The sequence below is a fragment of the Podarcis filfolensis genome (genome assembly GCF_964270895.1).
Source record: "Podarcis filfolensis genome assembly, chromosome: 3".
In the NCBI taxonomy this organism is placed as follows: Eukaryota; Metazoa; Chordata; class Lepidosauria; order Squamata; family Lacertidae; genus Podarcis; species Podarcis filfolensis.
This window is the reverse complement of record NC_139606.1, coordinates 32,417,637-32,443,201: the sequence shown is the minus strand read 5'-3', so window position 1 is coordinate 32,443,201 and position 25,565 is coordinate 32,417,637. Positions and strand designations below refer to the sequence as shown.

The 25,565-nt window shown below is 41.3% G+C and overlaps 2 protein-coding genes across 3 annotated transcripts in view; one reads left to right on the top strand and one right to left on the bottom strand.

Moving 5' to 3' along the window:
- Positions 1–1,929: 1,929 nt before the first annotated feature.
- Positions 1,930–21,867, bottom strand: DDX1 (DEAD-box helicase 1). The gene is made up of 26 exons (XM_083607251.1): positions 21,770–21,867; positions 19,840–19,891; positions 19,394–19,457; positions 18,897–18,926; positions 18,543–18,639; positions 18,244–18,291; positions 17,156–17,239; positions 16,767–16,850; positions 15,629–15,705; positions 14,215–14,287; positions 14,050–14,126; positions 13,486–13,600; positions 13,214–13,352; positions 13,011–13,071; positions 12,287–12,385; positions 11,290–11,379; positions 10,268–10,456; positions 9,577–9,628; positions 8,897–9,043; positions 8,040–8,131; positions 5,807–5,879; positions 4,808–4,880; positions 4,686–4,728; positions 4,247–4,342; positions 2,641–2,761; positions 1,930–2,242 (listed from the first exon to the last, which is right to left on the bottom strand). The coding sequence occupies exons 1-26, from the start codon at positions 21,783–21,785 to the stop codon at positions 2,112–2,114; spliced, it is 2,223 nt and encodes a 740-aa protein (XP_083463377.1). The 5' UTR covers positions 21,786–21,867; the 3' UTR covers positions 1,930–2,111.
- Positions 21,868–23,153: 1,286 nt separating this feature from the next.
- The window catches only part of NBAS (NBAS subunit of NRZ tethering complex), a 195,314-nt gene continuing 192,902 nt past the window's right edge, over positions 23,154–25,565 (top strand). For both annotated transcript variants that reach the window (XM_083606886.1, XM_083606885.1), the window contains exon 1: positions 23,154–23,491. In XM_083606886.1, the coding sequence (XP_083463012.1) occupies positions 23,345–23,491 (147 nt within the window). In that variant the 5' untranslated portion in view covers positions 23,154–23,344. The remainder of the gene's footprint in view (positions 23,492–25,565) is intronic.

Below are 25,565 nucleotides of genomic sequence, written 5' to 3'. Positions count from 1 at the left end.
TGTTTGGGCTCTGCTGGCAGTCTGAGCCCTTGCACCACCAATCTCCATCGGCTCTTCTCCCCTTCCCAAAGGAGGCATGGACAGCCCCCGCCCCGCCTCTCTGGGAAAGAAAGGGGTTGTCCTGGCTGGGGTGCTTCCCTTACGTCCTTCCAGGCGCACACCAATTGCCAACGCTCTTTGGGCAACTTCTTGGGTATTTTGGGGTCTTTCTCCTCTTGCCAGTTCATCTTTCACCTCTCCACTTAGCCCCTCCCAGAACAGGTCTCTGACAGCAATGGAGTCCTTCTCCCAGCCCAGCACGTTCAGTAAGGCAAAAAAGCGCGAGTGATACTGCCTCACCGTCGCTTTCCCTTGCTGTAGTCCATGCATTTCCCTCCGAGCAATATCTACATCTACCGTAGATTTAAAGCAAGCGTCCATAGCTTTGATAAATGCATCGGAATCTTTGAGGGCAGGGTCTTTTTCGCGCCACAAATTCCGCAGCCACGCTTTTGCTTCCCCATGCAAATGAGTGATTATGAAGCCCACCTTCTCTTCCTCATCTCTAAAGTCTTTCCGAAGCAAATTGAGCGCGTAAACCACGTCAGCTCTGAAGTTAGGGTATTGCTGCAGGTTCCCATCAAAGTGCGCCACCAGGCTGCCCCCCCTCTTCCCGAGGCCAACTCCCTCCGGTTTGGGTCCTGGCAGCCCCTCTTTCCCCCAACGGTCCCACCTGGCTTGCAGATCCCGGCAGAGCGCTACTGCTTCTTCTTCTCTTTTCCTGGATGCTGCTACTTCCGCGTAAAGCGTCGTGACTGCTTCTTGCAGTTCTTTCACCTGGCTCTCTGTAGTCATCTTTGCCTATCTTCGTGAGCTCGCAAAACACGAAGTCTTGCCCCTCGCTGCACCAACTCACGCTGCGAGGCTTTTTATGAGAGACGGAGCATACTGTCAGGGCTACCCTAGGTCCCAGCTCACAAAGGACCAACGCTGCTTCGTTGTTAAGTATAAAAGCCTTTATTGAAGTTCAGTTTCACTTCCAGAGCCGCAGCGCGCAGCCCCACGTCTAAAGTGTCAGACCACTGATGCTCCGTCTGAGTCTCCTCCCCCTTGACACCAATTTAAGAGTCTAGCCTTGCTCCACCTTCTCCGCTGCTCCTTCCTCCTCTGGGTCCGCCTGCCCGCCGGGGTTCCGCCCTTTCTAGCCTCTTCTCCCGCTGATTCCCCTGAGCCTTCTCCCTCCCTCCGGCGGGCTTTAGGAGCTGGTTCCCCATCCGGGTCTCCTGCTGTTCCGCGCGCCTGCACATTTGAACTTGGCGCGCGCGCCCAGCCAGCAACTTTCCTCCTGACCGTTCCACTGCTGCTGTCACTGCTTCCCCCATCGGGGGGGCTAGCTGCAACTGACCTCCCCTCCGTTGGAGGCGTGGTCAGCCCTGACTCCCTCTCTGGAGGAGACACTGCTCCTGACACATGTGACTCCTCCCCCCCACTACGCTCTGGTGGGGAAACTGGTCCTGATCCTCCACTGCTGCTTTGGGGTTCCCCTCTGGCTCCTTGTTTCTGGTGCGTCCCCCCTGGGACCCCCCTTGCCCTGACCATCGGCGCCCCCTTCTGGGAATCTTCTGATTCGCTGGAGAAGCTCATGGAATCTCTCGGGCCACTGTCATACTCCCCTACGCTGCCCTCGGATTCTTCCCCTTCGCTCTCCCAATCCTGTCTCCCCAGTGCTCCTGCTCCTGATTCCCTGACAACTATATAGACACATCAGGGTGGAGGACCTGATGCTCTTCAGACATGGTTGGAATGCAGCTGCCTTCAGCATGACCAGTGGTCAAGAATGCTGGAAGTTGCAGTCCAAAATCTGACATATATCAATAGCGATCTTGCATTTATGTCAGGTATTCTAAGCTTGGTAGGGTAGGAAAAACAACAACAATTAACACACAAATCTATAGTTCTAAGCAGTTCCGTTTTTATTAGATCAATACTAATAGCTAATTCATCAGGGTTTACATTTTTCAAAGACTGCTCGGCATGCAAGATTTGTATATGCAAACGGAGTCCTACTGCTACAGGGATTTTTGCATTTCCAGGCTAGAAGCCTAACACCCAACTCTCACCTCGGAGCCAAATCAAAATGTTCTAAACAGTTGATTGGGAAGGTACCCAAGGTGCAAGAAAGATGTCTGTGCCTCCTTTTCAAGGGATGCCAACTCTTGTACTGTAGGTGCCAAAATATCCACATGGCCTTTATAGGATCCACCTGCCAAAAGAACCAAAGTCTAAATTACACTTGTCCTGCCTACTTGCAGTTGAGCTACAAGAGCTGAGAATATTGATTATTCCCACCATACCTATTTGTTAAAAAAGACCCTTTGCCCCCTGATGGATGTAATCTAGAGAACTGATTTAGAATTGTGTGGTGGTCAGCAATGTTTCTGAAATAGTAAACCCACATGCTGCTATCAAATCACATTAGGAGATCTGAAGTTTCAAAACAAGCTTGCTGCTCCACTGGGTGTGCAGTATTCTGGACGCACAGAATAATAACCCACAGAAAATGGAAAAATAAAAAAGCAAGAATAGATTCCAACTGACCAGAAAACCCAGTTCCCTATTCCAAAATGCAGCAAGATTTCTATTCAATAATTCTTCACTTACCTCCAGCAGCTCTCCTTTTCCCATAGGTGACTTTACCATCAAAATCATCTACTGGGACTTTTATATCTGGCTCAACCTGCGAAATTGTACAATTCAGATGCTCTTCTACCTCGCCCAGCAGCTAAGGGAAGAGAATACAAAGAAAAAGAAAACACAAAGATGGTTCTTGATTCTTCATGGCAGCAAACACACATATGAAGTCCACTAATGATCCAATGTTAGCCTCTAAAACCAATGCTACTGAAATGTAATTCCATTAAGAAACCTGGCCATATGATTAAGATGGTTGGGTGATGCACACCATTTTACTCATGCCAAGCATGATCCGGTCAAGAAGCTAAGAATGTAAGCTCTGCTGAAATCAATGGGCGATATCCAATGTCTTCCGGGTATAAGGCAGTATATAAATTCAATAACTAATAATAATAATGATGCACGAGGGAAATTCTGCCCACTCCTTCTGCAGCAGAATGGGGTAAGGGGTGGGGGCACAGGGGAGAGACTGCAGTGGGAAGGAGAAAACTCGCTGTGTGACACAATTGGATGCTACCCAATGGGAATAAAAACTTAAGGTGGACTGGAAGACTAAACTATTAAGACTATGCAGAGATGGTGAGAACGACTGGGAAATTCAGAAACCAGGAGGATCAAAACTTCAGTAAAGAATGGGAGAAATTCACACAATATCTTACAGACCACTGGAATCATTTGAATTCTTTAGCAGGTCTTAAATAACCCTTGTAGCGTTACGCAGACTTTGAATATGATGGTAAACTGAAAAATTAGGAGGACATAGTATGCTGTTGAAAAGGTTAACTAAAGAACCCATGGAGGGGAGGAGGGAAATCCAGAGATTCAAAAGAATCTTGTGTTTTTTATTTTTTTATTATTTGTGATTTTGAGTGTGAATGAATTTGTAAAACCAAATAAAAATAATAATAAAGAAATTCAAACTTAAGCAAGGTCACCCCCAGCTTTTAGGAGTTAATGATGGCGCACTCAAATAAAAACATAGTCTTAACCTTCTGCCACTGCATGCAATATTAAAGGCTAGCAAAAGTTGTACACAGGTGTTAGTAAAGGTAAGGTAAAGGGACCCCTGACCATTAGGTCCAGTTGTGACCGACTCTGGGGTTGCGGCGCTCATCTCGCTTTATTGGCCGAGGGAGCCGCCGTTTGTCCACAGACAGCTTCCGGGTCATGTGGCCAGCATGACTAAGCCGCTTCTGGTGAACCAGAACAGCACACGGAAACGCCGTTTACCTTCCTGCCTGGAGCGGTACCTATTTATCTACTTGCACTTTGACGTGCTTTCGAACTGCTAGGTTGGCAGGAGCTGGGACCGAGCAACAGGAGCTCACCCCGTCGCGGGGATTTGAACCACTGATCTTCTGATTGGCAAGTCCTAGGCTCTGTGGTTTAACCCACAGTGCCACCACACGGGTGTTAGTACTAGCATTTAAACCTTAAAACAGCTTGGGGACCCTAGTATTCTGATGGCCGGAGTTTAAAGATCTACCATGAACTCATTCAAGGGTCTGAGCATCAAGTTGGCCTGATTTTCGAAATGCAAAGGGCTTTTAACAGTACTAGTGAAAAAAATTACCTGCATCTCATTGTACCAAATGGTGCAACCACCCTCATCCTTCAGTCGAGTATTATAGCAACCTTTTCCTCGACTGGGGCATGAGTGATACCAAACCTAGGTAAGAAGTTTGAACAACATGTTAGGAGGCAAAACCCATGAGCGTTTAAGCATTATTAAGGAACCCCCCTTAAAACATCCAATAAAATTGTAGCGGTATCAAAATTTCTCACTTGACTTTGAGTTAAGTACTATGGAAAGTCTAAACTCTTAATGGCTATGCGGACTGTTCTTTGTGATTTTTATCAGCCACTGTGGGGCAACTTTGGATCTGAAAGGTTAGATATATACACTGCATATAGGTGCACAAAATTAAGACAGTAAAAAGACGCAAAGATCTTATCTGCTGTATATTCCCTCTATATATTCCCTATTTCCCTCTCAGGAAAGTAGAACTTACCTTTTCTTTTTCTGTTGCCACAAGAGAAATAGCCAGACCCATCCTGAAACACACATATATTTTAGTTAATAGACTCAAGTATAAAAGGAACAAAATGGGATAAGAAAGGTTTGAAAGCATACCGTTCAGCTCTTCCTACTCTGCCAATCCGATGAACGTAGTTCTGTTTTTCATCTGGAAGTGTGACGTTGATAACTGATCAAAGAGAAAGAGTAGACGCTGAGTTGTTAAAAAACATTTTGTACACAATTTATTCAGGTGAAATGATAAAGGTAAAGGTAAAGGGACCCCTGACCATTAGGTCTAGTCGTAGCTGACTCTGGGGTTGCGGCGCTCATCTTGCTTTATTGGCTGAGGGAGCCGGCATACAGCTTCCGGGTCATGTGGCCAGCATGACTAAGCCGCTTCTGGCGAACCAGAGCAGCGCACGGAAACGCCGTTTACCTTCCCGCCGAAGCGGTACCTATTTATCTACTTGCACTTTGACGTGCTTTCGAACTGCTAGGTTGGCAGGAGCAGGGACCGAGCAAAGGGAGCTCACCCCATCGCGGGGATTCGAACCGCCGACCTTCTGATCAGCAAGTCCTAGGCTCTGTGGTTTAACCCACAGCGCCACCCGCGTCCCTATGTGAAATGATAAATTACGGAAAACCCCATACATTTCCCATTTTTACGTTTTTCTATCACCTATCCCACCTGTTTGGCTTTTTCCTTAGATGTGTAATGTAACCCAGGCTGGGCTAAGAGCATCAGACAGCAAATTCCTCTACATCTATGTTGACTGGAAGCAGCTCCCCAGGACTTTAGAAAAGTTTTCTCCAGCTCTACGTAGAGATCCTGTGATTAAACCTAGTACCTTTTTCAGTAAAAACAGGTGCTCTACCACTGAAATACAGCCCTTCTTCCAAGTTAAGCATTTTTAAGTTTTGCTGATTTTAACATGAGAGAATTAGCCTGTGCCCAACTCTCCCACTGAATTCTATGGGATTTTTGAATGTTTACCTGAAAATGAGTTTGAGCCCATTTTTTTTTAAAATGACATCAAAGAGAGAGGATTAAATAGGTGTTCAGATTTGCCATCAACAGACAGCTACTTGCTAGTGAGTCTTTTCAGTTCTTACCATAAGGAACACCAGAGATATCAATTCCTCTAGCGGCAACGTCAGTGCAGATCAAGAATCTGACATCTCCTTTCTAAACAGAGAAGTTCGTTAAACAGCCATGTATTTTAAGTTCATTCACATATAACTATTTCAGTTTAAAGGCAAGGCATCACCTACAACTAAAAGACACATTCAAATGAAAGACATGCGGTCGGAGAAAAAGGTGCCTGTCTGTGCACGAATTTAGTGCTTCTATGAATGGAAGGGCCTTTGACCAATTGGAATTGTTAACAGGGCAGCTGGTTTGTTTGTTTGTTTGTTTGTTTGTTTGTTTGTTGGATGGATGGATGGGTTGGTTGGTCTCTCTCTCTCTCTCTCTCTCTCTCTCTCTCTCTCACACACACACACACACACACACACACCACTTCCAATCCAATTCCCGAGTGTCCCCTTGCCCTCTGGAGATTTCTTTGGGGGGTTGGGGAGCAGGGAGATGGCGAACTAGTGAAAAGAAGTAAAATTTTCCTCCTGTTGACAGTACCAGGACCACCCTTTCCCTGTGTAGAGTTCTGCTCATGGAATCATAGAATATAAACCACTCTCCCCAAACCACACTACTGACAACACTGTCCTTATCTTTTTGTACCTGGAATCCTAATGTTTAGCCTACTGCAGAAGCTGCCACCGGACTATGACCAGATATGGGAGCAATATGGGCCCCCTTGGGTTTGCAGTTCCTGAACAGAAGTTATGGTGACTGCTCAGACCAACCACAGTAGTCTTGGTAGGTAATACACAGATGTTTCAGGCTCACTGCTTAGGATTCAATGGGGCTTCACTGTCTGCACTGATTGTAAAGTATACGAGTATTATTGAGTGAATGTGTCAGTGCATATGGGTTTTGAATGAAGGTCAAAACTTTGCTGCAGTTTTACCAAAAGGGAAAGAGGAAATGAAAAATAGGGTATAAAATCTTAGGTAACAGCTCACATGTAATACTAGGAACAATTTGAACAGTAATCTATTTGTTCTCTCCTCTTGATTTATCTTTACATCTCCTGTCTCTGGTTTTGGCTCCCTCTTTTCTTTAAGGATCTCCAGAACTAATTATGCAAGATTATTGATTTTTGGCTTTCCTAATAATGATGATTGATTCGTATCATTTGCTGTCTGTTTTTCCTCTCTTTTCACTAGCTCTGAAGCTAAACAAACTAAGAATGAATGAACCATGCATTATTGAGATTTTTGTATTTTCCCAATTACGATGACTGTATTCTTTATACTGCTGTATAAAATAAATAAATAATGATCTAAGGTTACATGTAATTACTAGACCTGTTCACCCTTTTTCTAGCTGATTACTTCCTTTTTACCAAATGAACTGAAATAGATTGGCATATTAAATAACCCTTAAATATAGAAGCCATTTTAAAAGACTGAATAATAATAATAATAATAATGACTGAAAGAAGTTCAAGTTACAATTTAATAGGAAGAAACACAACTACTAAAAAAGCCAATGCAATTCTGGGCTGCATCAATAGGAGTATAGCATCTAGATCAAGGGAAGTAATAGTGCCACTGTATTCTGCTCTGGTCAGACCTCACCTGGAGTACTGTGTCCAGTTCTGGGCACCACAGTTCAAGAAGGACACTGACAAACTGGAACGTGTCCAGAGGAGGGCAACCAAAATGGTCAAAGGCCTGGAAACGATGCCTTATGAGGAACGGCTAAGGGAGCTGGGCATGTTTAGCCTGGAGAAGAGGAGGTTAAGGGGTGATATGATAGCCATGTTCAAATATATAAAAGGATGTCACATAGAGGAGGGAGAAAGGTTGTTTTCTGCTGCTCCAGAGAAGCGGACACGGAGCAATGGATCCAAACTACAAGAAAGAAGATTCCACCTAAACATTAGGAAGAACTTCCTGACAGTAAGAGTTGTTCGACAGTGGAATTTGCTGCCAAGGAGTGTGGTGGAGTCTCCTTCTTTGGAGGTCTTTAAGCAGAGGCTTGACAACCATATGTCAGGAGTGCTCTGATGGTGTTTCCTGCTTGGCAGGGGGTTGGACTCGATGGCCCTTGTGGTCTCTTCCAACTCTATGATTCTACTATTAGTGCTTTGAAGGATATCTTTCCTTTCTTTTCCCTAATAAAAAGCTGTATCTCATAGCCTCACCATTTAAAATCCCCCCTTGAACAAATAATGCTTTACTGGGTTAGCCTATTCAACAGCACAGCTCTGACCATTACCTTAAAGCGCTCCAAATTCTGTTTTCTTTCATGAGGTTTTCTGTCACCATGCAGGCAGACACAGGAGAACTGATGTCCTTTCCTATCTGGACCTTAAAACCAAACAAAAGCAGTATATTAGGACTCTCATTGCTAGTTATGAAGAAGTATGAAAGAGAGCTTTATCCTAAAGCAAACGTGATGTGGCACCAGATTTAAAACACAGCTTGTCCTGGGGGAAAGATGGAATTTCTTTCTTTGTTTTAGTCTTACAAAAAAATCTTTATACAACCTTTGTATTAGATGGCAGTTTTCATGATGGTTTGCATGACACACTAAGCCAAACACTAAGCCAAACTTGGCAGCATAAAGGATCAGAAAGGCAGCGCATCTGCAAGTCAAAGTTTGGCACACTGTGTTGTGTGAAGTGGGCAATATGAAATAAAATAGAAAAACAGAAAATAGAAAACCGAACAAATTTATAAATATGCTGACCAAACTAAGCGGCCATCCAATTCTAATTGCAGACTTCCTCCACTGCCATGCAAATTAACAGAGGAGAGTAACCACATATGAAGATTTTCTGGGCAAGTTAGTTTAATTAAGGAAAACTTTTAAAAAGTATCTCCAGGGTAATTAATTGCTGTGAGGGATGTTTTTTTAGAGGGCTGTAACTGAGCTATACCACCACCTCTAGTTCTTTGAGAAGGCGTTACATGTACATAGCAGAAGCAGGAGGAAATCTAACCATTATGGAAAATATCCAGGATGAAAAACTACCATTTGGAACCAATCAATCAAACCTGGAGGAAAGATCTGCAAACTGGTATCATCTTGCAAATAGACAAAATGAAGACTAACAGGCATGAAATTACTACCTCCTCCTTGCTGCATGAAGTATTGCTCCATGTTATCACAATCTATCTTGGTCCTGCAGAAGATTATTGCTTGATCCATCTTGTGTTCCTTAATGGCCCGGACAGTGTATTCTCCTTTTAAAATCTTAATCGCTTCTGACCACATTTCTAAGGAAGAAGATAAATTATTCCTACACAGCGTATTAAGCATGCATACACTGAAAAATGACAGTTTATTCTGACACCATGTACAACATTGAATTGAGGCAACTCATCCTTCTAGAATGATAGCCATAGATTTCAACTATGTTCTAAAACTTAACTAAGAAATGCTAGTTAAAAGGTATTAACATTTTCCGCTGGGGGTGCCTTATCTTGTGAGATTTTTTTTATTATTTTACTATACAAATATTCAGCCCCCTGCCTTGGTTAACTGCAATAAGATCTTAGTACTGAAATAAAGTGATGTTGCTTTATTGATTCATGCAGCTTATCCTTTACTGAAGAACTTTGCTAAAGCCATTGGCTTCTACAAATACAAAAGCATCAGAGCTGGAAGGAACCCTGATGATCATCTAGTCCAACCCCCTGCAAAGCAGGAATATGCAGCTTTCCCTTATGGGGATCGAACCTGCAACCTTGGTGTTATCAGCATCACACTCTAACTAACTGAGCTATGTGTGTACCAAATGATTGGTTACCTGCAGAGTTAGTACCAGGTCTTGTATTGTCCTTTGCATGCACCTCATCAGTCTGAAAAGTAAAATTAGAAATGTTAAAAGTGACCAAAGGCATTCAGAGCTAATGCAAAAGAATGCAGGGCTGCAAGAAAGCACACAGTCATTTATATTTCATTGTTTAGTAATCCTTTAAAAATAGTTATCTGCAGCCACATGGCTTTGTAGCCCAATCTTAAGGCTGAGATTGAAATGATGCAGCCAAACACAGGCATCCAGGTCTCAGAGCTGTTCACAGCAAAAAAACACAAAACACATAATAAAAACAAGAGCAACCCAATAATCCCCTCCAACACATTTTATTTGAGGAACGGATGTCAATCAGCCACAGGGAGATCTGGATGTGAGAGGAGTCCACACCAAACCTCCCAACCTCAGTAAGGAAATAGGACATTATTACAGTAAAATAGAAAGGTTGCAAGGCCCACCACACATCCTACAATATGTCCGACGAGTTTTGAGTTCCTGAACTACATTTCAAGCTGAAACAGGCGTTTCACAACAATGTTCTTAACATTCATAATCTGAGTTATGGAATCCCATTTCTTTTGTCCTTTATTCCACAATTCCAACTTAAATGTTTGTGTACATCTTGAAACTATAATCCGGAATTTTTAAAAATTCTGTCTATTCCAATATATTTTGTACTACTTACCCTGATGTGATTTTTACCAATCTTTTCCCAGTATTTGTCATTTTTGGGATTTACAGGGACAACAACATGGTGCACTGTATCTGGGACAGAATCCTCTCCTTTCAAATCTACCCAAGTGGGGAAGTGCATGATCTTTTCAGATAATTTCTTCACATCAAACGAATGCAGAGTTGCAGAACACACAATAACCTAGAAACAACAACAAACAAGCAGAGTTGAAAAGGGTAAAGACCTTTACTGTTGCTTGCACATGTCACAAGCCCCTCTGCAATTACAGTTCTCGACTTCTGTCAATCTGTAAAATTTACAAAATAAACCTCTTTTAGTCAAGACAAGTGCTGGCAGAAGCATCAGCTGCTCAGCCACTTATATCTGGTGAACTGGGAGTGATGTATGGGAAATCTTCACATTAAGAACTGAGGCATTTGGCAGAATGCCTAGGCAAGTCATTGTAAGGTACATGGATGCTTAAGCACAACACTGGGACATTGATGTATTACGCTCCACTGAAATGCAGACAAATAAATGAGTAAATGCAAAATCTTGTTACTGCATACTGTGTGTATAAAGTCTTCCCTCCATAAAGGTTAGCCTTGTGGCGCCTGAGTAAGAGACTGAAAGAAAAGGAGAAAGAAGAAGCCAGCAAGGCTTCTCAACAATCCTCTTTTCCCCTGGAAGTATGGATCAATTTCTTGCTAGTGTTACTTCCCTTGCTTTCGCTTTTCATGCACTGCCAAACAGCAGGAACCTGAGGACACCATCAATTTGAGTAGACACTTGGAAGTGTTCTCAGTTTTTGTTTACTCCCACGCTATTTTATTATGAAATATATTATTTCAGCTAGAGCAATAGAAACTAAATTGTGCAAGTTCCTAGTTCACAGTGGCTCAGAAAACATTGTGCACAGTATTTAAGTTTCCTTAGAGACGATGAAGCTTGAGCAAACAACATTTGGTACATACAACAGGTATGCTAAGTTTTGGGGAAAGGTCAACTAGGAAACCTTAAAGTGATCCTCTTACCTGCAGCCTCTTCCCATCTGAAGTTATCTGAGGAATCTGAGAATGAATTCTGTTTATGAAATCGGAATACCCCTGGCTGAGAAGGCCATCCTGTACAAAAAGAGTATTACACAGTCTCATTAAGGTATTTTACCCATATGTTTTAAAGCTGAAATAAAAGTATGTAGTAGATCCAACTATTCAACAAACAGTCCTCCTGACTAATTACAGGGGTTCGATAAACCCATCACTCCTCTGGTTGGAATGGCTATGAAGGTATTTTGACAGATGAAAATGTGAACAGGGGCAGATGGAAGTCATCCGCTGACCAGTTGCAATTCTCTTATTTGTTCTGCACTCACTTTGAGAGTCAGTTACAGGTAGGTAGCTGTGTTGGTCAGCGGCAGTTGAAACAAAATAAAAAAAATCCTTCCAGTAGCACCTTAAAGACCAACTAAGTTTGTTATTGGTATGAGCTTTTGTGTGCATGCACACTTCTTCAGATACCAAGAATGTGAAGAAGTGTACATGCACACCAAGGTATCTGAAGAAGTGTGCATGCACATGAAAGCTCATACCAATAACAAACTTAGTTGGTTTTCAAGGTGCTACTGGAAGGAATTTTTTTATTTTGAGAGTCAGATTAGACGGGGCTCAGAAAACCAAAGGTAGTTGGAGGCATACTAGGCTATTTTGAGTCACGGGATCTTGCCAGGACATGCAGGGTCCCAACTTTCAAGTGCTTGTCTGCCCCCTGCATTCGCACTTAGACCAGAGTCCCAATTATAAGCCACAGCACTGGCTGAGGGTTGGCATCCAGCTGATGTCTCTTCCCTTCTGTCAGGGAAGGAATTTTCAACAATTCCTCAACACTGCTGTTCCCAGGAAGGTCCAACAAGCCTCACATATTTTGGGGGGAGAAGGCTCCCAGAAAGAGGGGTAATTCATCAGTGCATGGGGTGTGTTGTATATAACTTTTTAAAATATGCTATTCAAAAAAGATGTTCTATACACTTACAGCCTCATCAAGAACCAGGAACCTAACTTGCGATAAAGTCAGTTTTCCGGTTGACACGAGATCGTCTAGTCTTCCAGGAGTTCCCACAACTATGTCTACCTGTAAAATGTAAATAGTGCAATAGTACACTGTGTCCATGTCAAAATAATATGAAAACACTAACATTTGGAACGTAGCCTAAGGAAGTATTTCTCTTTCAAGCATTTTAGATTATGTCTGAAACACACTGTGTACACACAGAAATTATTGCTTTGATAAAACTTTAATGGTCTTTTTAAAGGTCTGTACAAATATTGCAAGAGAGGCATTAACTGTACATAGTGCTTTACAACTCTATCTCATTCATACTTAAAAAGCCACCATCAGCTAAACTACTGATTTCTCAACCAACAGCTATATTCCTCCTCATCTGCCTTCCAGACTCTTAACTGCTTTAATGCAGTTTTATGTTGCTTTTATTTATTCCCAAAAATTATACACTGCTTTGCACCACACACAGTCACAAAGTACTTTCCACTACAATAAACAATCCACTATTTAAAATAATACCAAAACACTAGCTTTTGTGTTTCCATAGACATTGTGCAATGGAAAGGCAAGGGGGTCATACTTTTTTTAAAAAAAATATACACACTCACTAGAATTCATCTGTGCACCTTCTCTTTTTTTAAAGAGATAGATACGTTTGTAGATATAATGCAAACTAAGAGCAATTAAAACTTACCCCTTGCTCCAATACGGAAAGTTGTTCTCTTGCAGCAACTCCACCAATAATTAGGAGCTCCCTGAAAGCAACATACATTAGATTACATCTCGTGCTGTGAAATCATCTTATCCAACCAGAGCAAGAGAAGAGCATGATTGTGTATGGAATCATGGGGATTTCAGCGGCACCCTATGACTCCCTCAGTCCCAGTTTCATTGTACCTTAATTTAGGATTATCCACGTATTTTTTGAATTGTTTCACGTTGTTCAGAGTTTGCTCTGCCAGTTCCCTGGAAGGTTCCACAATCAAGGCTTTGGGAGCATTCGGCTGATTCTTTGTTTGTGCTACTTGCGCACTTCCTGAAATAGGAAATGTTGAGAAAGTTCCCTTAATACTGAGTTGACGACTGGACATATTTTTTAGCTTTTAACTTTATGTGATATGACATTTTTCTTATGGCGGCTCCTACACCTGAGCATCCCCCAAGCGTACCTGCATGCTGGGATTTCACAGAGTTACCCTCGGGAGCCTTATCAAGAGCAACGAAGCCATCTTTGGGTGGAAATTTAAAGTCTTCTTCGCCAAAGTTGAATTTCAATTCAGCATTCTAAAAGAATACACACAACATAAAAGCTTGCATAAAGATTGCCAATAAGAATTTATGGAAAAGTCACATGATGTTTGCTGCAAGTTAGAGGTCAGGTGTTAAAACTAGCCCTTTAAGGAGAAGCGGTTCACCTGTTTAGAGCATCAGTAAGGCAGGTTTCATCTTTAAACACTGACAGCCTACTTGAAATAGAAAGGTATTTTTTGCCAGCACGCTGACATTACCCAAGGCCTTGGATCCAAAAAAGCCCTGTCGCTAGTTCCATGGAAGCTTAGGACCTGAACTTTCCAGCAGCACCTTTCTCATTGTGCCACATGGAACTTCTTGAAGTTCCACAAGCAACGCTTGGTAAAATGGAAGGAGGGTCCAGCATGATAGAAGCAGAGTATGCATCTTTTTTTAATTGGTTAAAATGAGTCTCGTGTGCTTTGGAAAAAGTCAGAAATTACCTTGAGGACACAGGCTGCAAAGAGTGCTTGGTTCTTTAAGTGCTGTGGGATTTCAAACGCAAGTCCAAGGTCCTTGCCTGGGGGGAAATAAAGCATTATGTTGACTTGTTTTTTTATGAATTTAACCCATTACTTAAATGGGGGGGAGGGAAGTAGACCGCTTACCATTTTTGGAGAACATGATTTGCCCTTTATCAACATCTACATAACAGCCTATTGTGTCATGCATAGTGAATTCCTACCAAAAGAAATAATAATGATAATAAAATTAAGGAGGTTGATTGTTTGTTTTACAGGAATATAAAGCATCAGCAGTTGTATGGAGCACATTACTTATCACAATGGCTTAAATAGTTTTGGCTCGGATACTGGAAAGTGCAGGAGTGCATTGGTAGGAGATTTTCCTGCTTCTGGTCCCTCGGCCAGCCTCCTCCCTGTAAGTATACCCTGAAAAGGAAGGCTGTGCCCAGAAGAGGTGAAGATCACTGAAAACTGAGTGCAGGCACATTCTGTGAGCAGGAGCTCCCCTCTGCGCACTGAAGGTGCCTCTGCCCTATTTTCAGCAGTCCTCATTCTGCATCACCACAGCTCATCCCATTCAGGATGGTCCCCCAATTCTCAGGAGAAGTGTTTTTGTTTGGGGGTGTGTGTGCTCCTGGGTAAGATGGACAGGAAAGTCTCCTTCCACCAACTCCCTTCCAACAGCACTTCACTGGATCCAAGCCTTTTGTAAAGAGTTATGGATCACACAAAAGTATTATACATAAATATTAAAAAATCAACTCAATAGAACAAATTTTATCAGTTATCTTGTAATGAAGACAGAACTGCTACTGCCTTTAAAACTACTCCATCCTCAGGCATGCTTGTTTTAATTATTGTTGGCCACCTTATCATTTTAGAAGGTGGATATAAAGTGAAATAAAGTATCTCTAACTATCAATACTGAATTTTGTTGGAGATGTAAAATAAACTTGCAGAATACCAGTACCCGCCAGCTTCTAACCCACACCATGGAGGTTTAAGATGGATAACGCAACTGCTGAAGATCTCTAGATAGTTTGTGTAAATTAGCTGGGAATTATGGATTTTCAGGGGTAGCAAAACCACACACGACTATTTGGTCAACTGGTAGCTACCAGAAAAGTCTCACTGCAGCAGCTGACACTCAGTGGCTTCTCCAATGAAACAAACATGAGCATATGATGCCATAGCAAGGATTTCCATTTCAGCTTACCACTGCAAACACTCCAAATGCAACATTTCCACTGGAATGTCAGAACTGAATGCATACAACCAACCCAATTCAGGGTGTTGTCGCTAACAATTACAATGGGTAGGCTATTCTCATGACTACCACATGCCCTGTCCAAGTTAGCTAAAGTCCAACAGTTATACTCCACAGAAAATTAATGCTCATTGAACCAAACATCACCATGCACATTTCTGTTAAAAGCATGTGTACTTTCCTCCCTTTGAGAGCTACATGAATTTAACCTACATTTACGTATTTCATTGTTGGTTCACTACAACATTTAATCATTCTATTCTTTGGTAAAATGGAAAAAGAAAAACATACCTCCCCATAACTATCAAACTGTTTGTTATGAGATTTCTTTCCAGTTCCACCATAGCCAAAGCCAAACTTGTCAGTACCTAACAACAACAACAACAAATCATAAAACAATATAAATTATTTCTTTAAATATTAGAATCAAACAGTTCTCCACTATCTCCTAACTATACTTTTGGAAGATAAGCAAAAAAATTAAAATAATTTTTTTTGGAGGGTTCATAGCACAGCAGCGATCATGCTATAATGCAGCAGACCATATACTTTTTGGATTGCTGTCACACTAGAAATTTGCTGCCCTCTTAAAAAAAAAAAAACCCTTTGAGAAAAGGACAGCAAAAGTTCTTTAAACTGTGCACTACTGATGAGCATCACACTGAAACTGGGAGAGGTTTCTGAACCCTCCATGAAAGCAGCCTCTTTCCCCAGTAATATTCTGCACCTCTTCTGCTGGAGAGAAGTGAGGAACAGATCCCTGGCAAAAGGGCAACAAGGCTGCCAGTCTCTCACCGGTCCAGTGCTACACAGTTGATTACTTGCAGAAGAGTGTGGATGGGGATGCACACCCACATTCTGCCACAACTAGTGATGCATAAGAAATGCAAAGCAAAAAATCTTGCTATGAAGTGCTGGGAGACAAGAAAAACCGCAATTCAGACTAAGAACGATGAGCAGGCTTTGCTTACTCTGTTAGATCAGGTATTAAAATCTGACTGAAGTTGCTGTGATGTTGCCACAGTTATTACTGATCCCTGATCGGATGGTCACATAAGTAAAACAAAGGCTGAGAATGGTACTAAAGCAGCCACATATCAGATCTGCAAAAATGGCAGGCAATATTATTAAGGTAGTATGCCTGCATAGGAAAGCATATTCCGTGTCCCCTAAATATTTGAATGTCAAAATTTGGTGCAGCTCTGCAGATGATCAGTTTTAGATTATTTTATGGAATGAACATAACAATATTTTTTAATGAAATCTTATGTCCTTTAGCCTGATTTCTAAGCTTGAGCAGAGAATCCCACACCCCAGCATTGTAGTTATTTCGTTGCAATAAGAAGGGATGCCCTTAATGAGCAAGAAGAATCAGTGACTGCTAGCAGGTAACCTAGATTTCAGCATAGTTCCTTATGTAAATACTCACCCAAATCTAATGACGCTTGCATAGAGGACCACCCGACTCTGCATAAACCCTGGTCACGACAGGATACTTCGTAATAATATTTCCCTAGAACATTTTAGAAACATTTACATGTAACTAATTTCAGCTTTGCTAACTTTTCAATTAAGAATAGATATATTTGACTTAATATTAAAAATAACCATTTCAACTGGCACAAACAAAAAGTTCTTTTATTCTCAAAATGAAGTAGCCATCTGAGTGATGTTGGCTACCATGTAAAAATGCCTGTTTGCCTAAATCTGTAGTCAGTATTCTGAAGGCAGACAAGAAAGTAAATGTTTATTCGGGGCATTCTTATTTCAAAAACGAACTTTACATATGCACACAAACACTAATGTAGTTTTTGGTACCTTTAGTCACGCCTTTTGTTGATCGGCATCCATGCCATTCTTTGATCTCCCTGCTTTGGCAGCACAGACCATCAGACCCAATAGCTGAACAACAGAAAAGACACATCTGAAAACCCCAAAGACCTCTTACAGTCGCAGATACAAAATACCAGCTTTATGTAAAGACAGCAAACTTTGCAAAAAATAGCTGTGTACAAACTCTCGTAAGAAAAACAACGAAGCTATGGATATGTGTAATTATGTCCTTGTGTTGACGAAGTTAAAGCATCATCTGACAAGAATCAAATACATCCTTCAAAGCTGTTCTATCAAATGTTTTGATTCCACTGAAAGTAGCTCAGAAGTTAAAACTGTAGCAAACAAGTTTAAAAACAGCAACTACTACTACAGTGGACGCTCGGGTTGCGAACGTGATCAGTGCGGGATGCACGTTCGCAACCCGCATCTGCGCACGCGTGGCATGCGATTCGGCGCTTCTGCACATGCCAAAGCACAATTACTGCTTTTGCGCATGCACGACCATCAAAACCCGTAAGTAGCCCGTTCTGGTACTTCCGGGTTTTGGCAGTCTGCAACCTGGAAAAACGCAACCTGAAGCGTCTGTAACCCAAGGTATGACTGTACACCCACTTTCAACCCCCCTCAAACAACTCACATGGTAACATTTTGTAGACATTAAGCAAATTACAACTCCAAAGACTTAACCTATCACCCTCTCATGATCTTTGAACAGTTTTAAAATCTGCAATGGCATCTTCATATCACATGAAGATCTCCTCTTTTTTGTGTAAGCGCTAAGACCTATAGGAATATGTACCCCATGTCCAATCTGCTATGCTTATACATACTGTTGGAATTCAAATAATAATAATAATAAACAATAGTTGAGTTTCTCTAGTGACATCAATGGGGAAAATTTAATTTGGTTATATGTGCTGTCATTCCTCTAAAGATCAGAAAGGCAAACAGAGGATTTTCGGATCATCTTACCTCAGACCCAAGCCATAGTGGTGAAACGTACCTAAATTTTGGGCTTGATTTTCAGCTAATTATTGTTTCATTGCTAGAAAAGTTACTATCAAACTTACCAAAAGCAGATCCTCTGTCGTATGGATTCATTTGCCATTTGTTGAGCACTGTTGAGAAGAAGAAGAAAAAACAGCTATACCATACAGTACTATGAAGTACCACAAGTCTATTTGTTGAACGATTATAGCATGTGTGGCAGGTGTCTTCATATAAAACATCCCTAGATTCAAACCATTGGGATTTACATACTACAGAGGTAGGTTGGCAGGAGCAGGGACTGAACATATGATGTTTGTAAAATTCAACTTGCATCAGGTTTCAGATATTGGGACAGTGAATGTTTTAGAAAAAGGCTTACCTCCTCCACCAGTTTTTATAGTGGTTTTCCCCTTTTTGCCTTCCTGTTGGTCCTTAAGAGTTTCATAAACAATCTGAATAACTGGGATGCTGAATGCCTGAAATATGAAGTTGCTTATTTAAATTATACAATCTGAACCAATTGTTTTCTTCTAGACTCTGGTTTCAAAGTGCTTATGATTAAACAAAGGAAAAACAAATGTTCAGTTTCTGAGTACTCTATGTTACCATGCTAACAAAACTTTCAGGATCTATTGCTGTTTAATGGAGTACTTTAAACTTAAGATAAAACTGTCCACAACCTGAATGTATACCCAAAAATTGTTTTATAGTTCAGAACGTAAATTTCACTTACACCAGTTTTTCCACTCCCAGTTTCTGCAGCCTGTGTAGAAATGAGATTTGATAAGAAAATTAAGATACAATGGTTACATGTACAGCAATTAAATCACAAGTTTAAACCCTTTGTGTTATTAAAATACTGGGAGAACTCTCCCCCATATTTATTGAATAATAAAATAATACTCAAACATACATTCTGTTCTATGTGGGTATCAAGAGTAGCAGCTAAGGCATAATGTGTCACATACATACAGAATGAAGAGCAGTAATTTCAAAGGGGATTTGATTTTATGCACTATCTTCTAGCAACCTTCCTTCTTCATGTGCTCATTACTTCTGAGTAAGCATGATTATCATAGTGCTGCACAAATAATGAGGGTCATAGGGAACAATATTATCTATAAGACAGAACAATACTATCTATAAGACAGACTGTGGCAATATTATTTTATTTTAATTTATATACTGCTTGCAAGTCAGAATGGCTTCTGGGTTTACAAATATACATACCATAAGTACATCACCACCTCCTAAAATTAACGGGATGGACTCTGCTTGGATATCTGTAGGAAGTCTACAAGAAAAAGGTAACAAAGCCCAAGCTGTAACAATGTGGCATTTATCAGGGTGTTTATAAAAGAAAACTTGGTTTGCACAGTGCTGCGATACAAGAATTCTGTCTGCAATACTAAAATTAGCTTTGTACAAGCATTTTACAATCTGAATCAGATTTTTAGTGGGTGCTTGATTCAAACATCAGTTTTTCAGCGGAAGTTATTCACAGGTATTCACCACACAAGCACGGTAACTTCACTATCCCAAGTAATTTCCATTGAAACATGGCAAAATTTCCAGAAGCACCATTTGCGGTATTATTGATTACAACTCTGGAAGGCTACACATAAATATGTGTGTGTGTGTGTGTGTGTGTGTGTGTGTGTGTGTGAGATACTTACAACCAGTCCATCTCTTCCACGGCTTGAGCAATTTCTGGCATCACACCCATCTCTGCAAGAAAATTAAACAAACATGTGTTAGCAGTCTGTGTTATGAGGGGGAAAACGGGTAGGAGAACCATGTATGCCACCTTGAGCTTCTTGAAGGAAAAGTCACACTATATAAATGCAATAACCAAAAGAAGAAGAAACACAGCAAATCCTAAGTATGTATACTGAAAAGAAAGAATTATATGCAGTGAGACTTACTCCTATGTAAACATGCATAGAATCATAGAGTTGTAAGGAACCCTGAGGCTTGCCTAGGCCAACCCCCTGCCATGCAGCAATCTCCACTAAAGCACTCATGACAGATGGTCACCCAACCTCCGCTTAAAAACCTCTAAGGCAGGAGAGTCCCCCACCTCTCACTGTTGCGCAGCTCTTATAGCCAGAAAGATTCTGACTAAACACCAGGCAGAACTATTTCCTTGTAACCTGAATTCATTGCTTTGGGTCCCACCCTCCGGTGCAGGAGAAAATAAGCTTGCTCAGTCTTTCATGTGACAGCCTTTGAGATGTTTGACAATGGCTATCATATCTCCTCTTTTCCATGCTAAATATACCCAGCTCCCTCAACTGTTCCTCATAAGGCTTGGTGTCCAGACCCTTGATCCTCTTGGTCGCCCTCCTCTGCACACATTCCAGCTTGTCAACACCCTTCTTAAACTGTGGTGCCCGGAACTGGACACGACACTCCAGGTATGGTCTGGCCAAGGCAGAATCGAGCTGGACTATTACTTCCCTTTGACCAGGACACTAGAGTTCTGTAGATGCAGCCTTAGATTCGTTTGCTGCTGCATCACACTGCCGATGCGGTCTGCATATTTTATTGTGTGCTTTAAAATTTGGGCTGAATCAGACTTGACAGGGATGGTACTCTTTTGGACACAGTATTCCAGGTGTGGTCTGGCCAAGGCAGAATCCAGCAGACTATTCCTTTTCTTAGACCTGGGCACTACACTTCTGTTGATGCTGCCTAGAATAGCCTTAGCCTTCTCAGTGTTTTCATGCTGGCAGCATTAAGATAAATTCAACAGTGTAAATAAGTGTTGATGGATGTAATAATGGAATACTGAACGGTATAGTTTTTGTAAAATATGCAGGGATTTATTATATGTAAAATGAACCATGGAAAGAGAAGCAGGGAAGTCACTGATATCTTAAGGATATATAAACGAGTACTTTAAATTGTAAAATCCGAAACCAGCATGATCAAGTATTCCAAAAGGACTGGAGTAAATTTATATGAAAGATGATTTAAGCAATTAACTTCACTAGCAGGGTCGTCTGAAGACTTGTCATGAGAAATTTTATATCTTTCTATTTTTATTTAAATTTTGAGCTAATGTGTAATGAGTGTAATTAGAATTGGAAAACGTTCAAAATGCAATGACATAAAGGTTAATTTTGAAAGCCATGAGGCAGGAGGGAAGGAAGTCGATAGGCTCTAAAGAGCCAAAGTGGTAAAGTGGATATTGATGATGTCAATATTAAATGGAAAATTAAAAAATTATATATTAAATTGTAAAATAGAAAATGTAATATATATATATATATATATATATATGCCTTAACTTTTATTTTATTTTGCTGCAGCAGCATCATCACAGTTTTGCTCACGGTCAGCTTGCAGTGTCTACAAAGACCCCTGGATCCTCTCCACCCAGGCCAAGACAGGTGTTCCTTTCCATTTGGGATCTAGCTGGATCCCAACCTTTCTGGGTCGAAAGAGGCCTGGCTCTTACAGGAATGAAGGGGCTCCCCGGAATCCGGGGGGGGGGGAGCTGGAGCTTTGGAGTCCAAGCGGAACCCAGAGGCAGGCAACTCGGCCCCCCCCGCTGCCGTTCTTCCTCCCGCCTCCCCATTCCCCCCAAGCTTCTCCACGTACCTGAGAAGGCCGCCATGTTCGCGTGTCTGCCGGCAACGCCTGGGCAGCGGTAAAGGGCAGGACGCGTCACTGGGCTCACGGCGCTTGCGCACTCCCCATCCCCGTGCCCACCGCTTTAGTCCTCCGGTCCGCAACGCCGACCGCTCAGCCGAGGTTCTGCTCGAGGCAGCAGGCCCTGGGAGCTGCGCCTACAAACGCCTTCATTACAAAACCCGTTTACTGAGGAGCGGGCGCTGTTTGTTTTTAAGATGAAGGTGGCCAAAGCCGTTTTGCCTGCCCTGCTTCCTCGGTAACTGGCCTGTTCGCCAGCGTGCTTTCTTTTGCTTCCCCTTGGAGGAATGACAAGGAGGAAACTGGATGGCATTTGGAAGGAACCAGTGCATCGCCCACTGGATGTGCCTTTTAGGGACTTATAAATGAAATGAATCCCAGGACAGATTCCACACATATGTGAAATTGGTGTTTTTTTTTACGTTTTGAAAAATACAATGGGTTTTGCATAGCTCCCTACTGTCATATGGTGTCACGTTTGTATATTGCACTTTGCAACACATTTAAAATGTTTTGTTTGCAGCTGTGCAGCTGAGTCCCAGACTACTGGATGCTTGAGAATAATGCCTTAACAAGCCGATGTTACACTTCTGCTGGCCTTTTCATGCCCAGAACCCATTTGGGAAAGAGAGCAAGGGTTGGCTGCGCAAGGCCAATTTCTGACCTGTCCAAACCACCAGTAACATAACTTGTAACTTGGATTCAAATTGTGGGAAAGGAGGTTTTCAAGCAGCTTGGATGGCTCTCTGACAGGGAGGTTTTCGCAGAGATTCCTGCATTGCAGGGGGTTGGACTTGATTATATCAATATATTGATCATATCAATTATATCATTCTATGAAAAACACCTTTCATAATCATATATTTGATAATATATATTGTAGATCAAATATGTGATTATATGTGTTTTGATGATACATTTTAAAAATATATCATTGCACTGTTTTAAGATTTTAAAAGTGTATAAATATATATATATTATTATAGACTTAAATCTATATATGTATTTAGATATGTGTGTATGTATGTGTGTGTGTGTGTGTATATAGGCTTAGCGGGATTCATTCACACATTATTTAATATGTTAATATATAATATATTGTATAACAATATAATACAATATAATATATTAAAATAGTGTATGTATATAAACTCAGTGGGATTTATTCACACATAATCTATTAATATAGATGGTATTATAACAACATATGATATGCTGATATAATAAGAGATTAAAACAGTGTATGTATATGAGCTCAGCAGGATTTATTCACGCATAATATGTTAATATATAATATATTGTATAATAACAATGCGAGTTGATACGATCCCGCTCAGCGGGATTTATTCGTATGTCAGATAGCACAGGACGTCTGCAGCCTCCACCACTACACACACCCCTGGCTCGCGTTACCTAGAAGCGCTTCGCGGAGGGATCGTAAAGGGTTAAAAACCGAACGCCTCTATCGAGAGAGAGAGTTTTGTCCGCTGCGAGCCGCCGTAGCAGCTGCAGCCGGGGCAGCCGATGATCATGGCTGCTGCGCGAAGAGGCGAAGCGGAGACGGGCAGAGGCAGCTCGGAGGCGGCAATAGATGCAGAAGAAAGCGAAGAGGAGAACATCCTCTACGACTTGCTGGTCAACACCGAGTGGCCGCCGGAGACGGAGGTGCAGGTGGGTCTCCCAGTCCCCCCCCCAAGCAGGCAGGCAGGCAGGCAGGTACCTGCCCGGCGGCCCCCGGGGCTCCGCTGCCCAGCCACGTAGGAGAAGGGACGCGGGGCGGGCGCCAAGCTGCCTATCAAACCAGTGGGGCTCCTACTCCTGAGCAGACGTGTCCTTCGGGGCATGGCCTTTTCTTCTTATTAATTCTTATTATCGTCTTATTATTATTATTTAATTAGCTTTTTACCATTTATTTTCAGAGGGTAAACATTTCCTATTCGTCTTTGTTTTGTTTTGTTTTGAATTGTATCGTATTGCTTTGCAAAGAGTTACTCAGGAACACATCAATTCAAAAGGAGTCATTCTGTTTTGAAGCTTAATTTTTGCAGGTTTCTTCAGCTATGGGTATTAAACACATAGCTGTCAACGTTTCCCTTTTTAAAAAATTATTCCGAATTATTATTCCTCGCAAGAAAAGGGAAAAGTTGACAGCTATGATTAAACATGTGTTTCTGGCTAGCTAATACTGTCATCTGCAAATGGCATACAATAAGGTTACAAAAGATACAATAAAGATAAAATGAAACACAACAATAGAAAAGCTTACTTAACACGCTTGCTAAAAGTACTGGTGGCTTGTTTTTGTTTTGTTGTTATTGTTATTTTTTTTGCAATCAACTGTTGCATAGATTTTATAATATATATATATATAAGCAGGGCCTATCTGAAGTCAGCAGGGAGGGAGTTCTACAGAAGTGGACTCACAGTGCTAAATGCGTAGCCCGATATGAGCCATGCATCTGAAACCAATGGGGACCACTAGCAGAAACTAGTTTTTAGATATGCTGTAAGCTGCCCAGAGTGGCTGGGGAAGCCCAGCCAGATGGGCGGGGTATAAATAATAAATTGTTGTTTTTCTTATTTTTTAAGCTTAATTTTTGCAAATTGCTTCAGCTATGGGTTTTAACCATATGTTTCTGGGGGTGAGGCATTCAAATCATCTGTTGCTTTTGAGATTGGGCAACATTTACTATTAAGATTACTGTTTGCTATTAGATACTAATGGATTGTGGAATATTGTTTTATTTGATATAAGTGGTTTGTTTTAAAGTTAATGGAGACTTTTTAATATATGGTTGCTATTAGCATTGGATGTTGTTTTTATGTGCTTTGTAAGCCGTCCAGAGTAGCAGGGGCAACCTAGTCAGATGGGCAGGGTATAAATAAAAAAATACTGTTATTGTTATTATTATTTACGAGAACTTGGTAAGTCCACTTTTCATGAAGAAGTGCATAAACTGCTTTAGGAAAATTGAAGGATTTCAATTTTACTTTCTGAAAATGGCAGGAAATGCTTAATAATTAATATAATATAACCACAAGTACTTGGCCATTGTTTTTAACGATTTCTATGCATTCCCACTTATCAAGCAAAACTAAATTATATTAATTATAATTTTGAATTCCCAGCCTCTGCTGGGATTATTACGTCTTGTGGTTGCTACCTACCACTGGAAAGTGCTTTCCATTTTCAAGACTGGTGTGAGTCTCACATCTGTGTTGATTTGCTTGTTCCTGGCTTCTTGCAAAAGGATGCGTGGTCAGCAAGCATCCTGAGGATGTGAATGTGAAATATAGACTGTTTTCTTGAATATGGACACTAGCCATCATTCTGATGTTTTGGTCTTCTAAGGAGATACTCACATTGCATTGTGTATTTCTGCTTTTCCTGGTTCCTGCTGAAGTGTGCTGTAAGAGTCAAGCTAGGTTTGGAACTTGAAGCATAGACCACCACTTGGAAGATACATACCAAATTTTATCAAAACTATTTTAATATGCAGCACTATGATTTCTTTATTATTTGAATTAATACCCCCCCTCTTCTCACAAAGATGCCCAAGGTGCATAACAACAAGTAAAATAAAATATAGCATCAAACAGCCATATAAATGACAAAGCAGTATGTAAAACAAGCTGGTTGGTAAAAAACCTCAAACAGATCAATAAACAGCAAAATGTGTGCATAGAGAGTCTTTAGGATATGCACCTGTGCAAATGGAATTTTAAAGGTTGCTGGGGCTAGTGG

Bases quoted from the DNA above. Each gene is read 5' to 3' on its own strand.
- DDX1 (XM_083607251.1), bottom strand. The intron at 18,640-18,896 runs GTAAGTGAAATT...TTCATATTTCAG, and splicing joins CTGGGAGTGGAAAAACTGGT to GCATTCAGCATCCCAGTTAT. The intron at 8,132-8,896 runs GTAGTAATTTCA...TTTGGTTTTAAG, and splicing joins CTTCATGCAGCAAGGAGGAG to GTCCAGATAGGAAAGGACAT.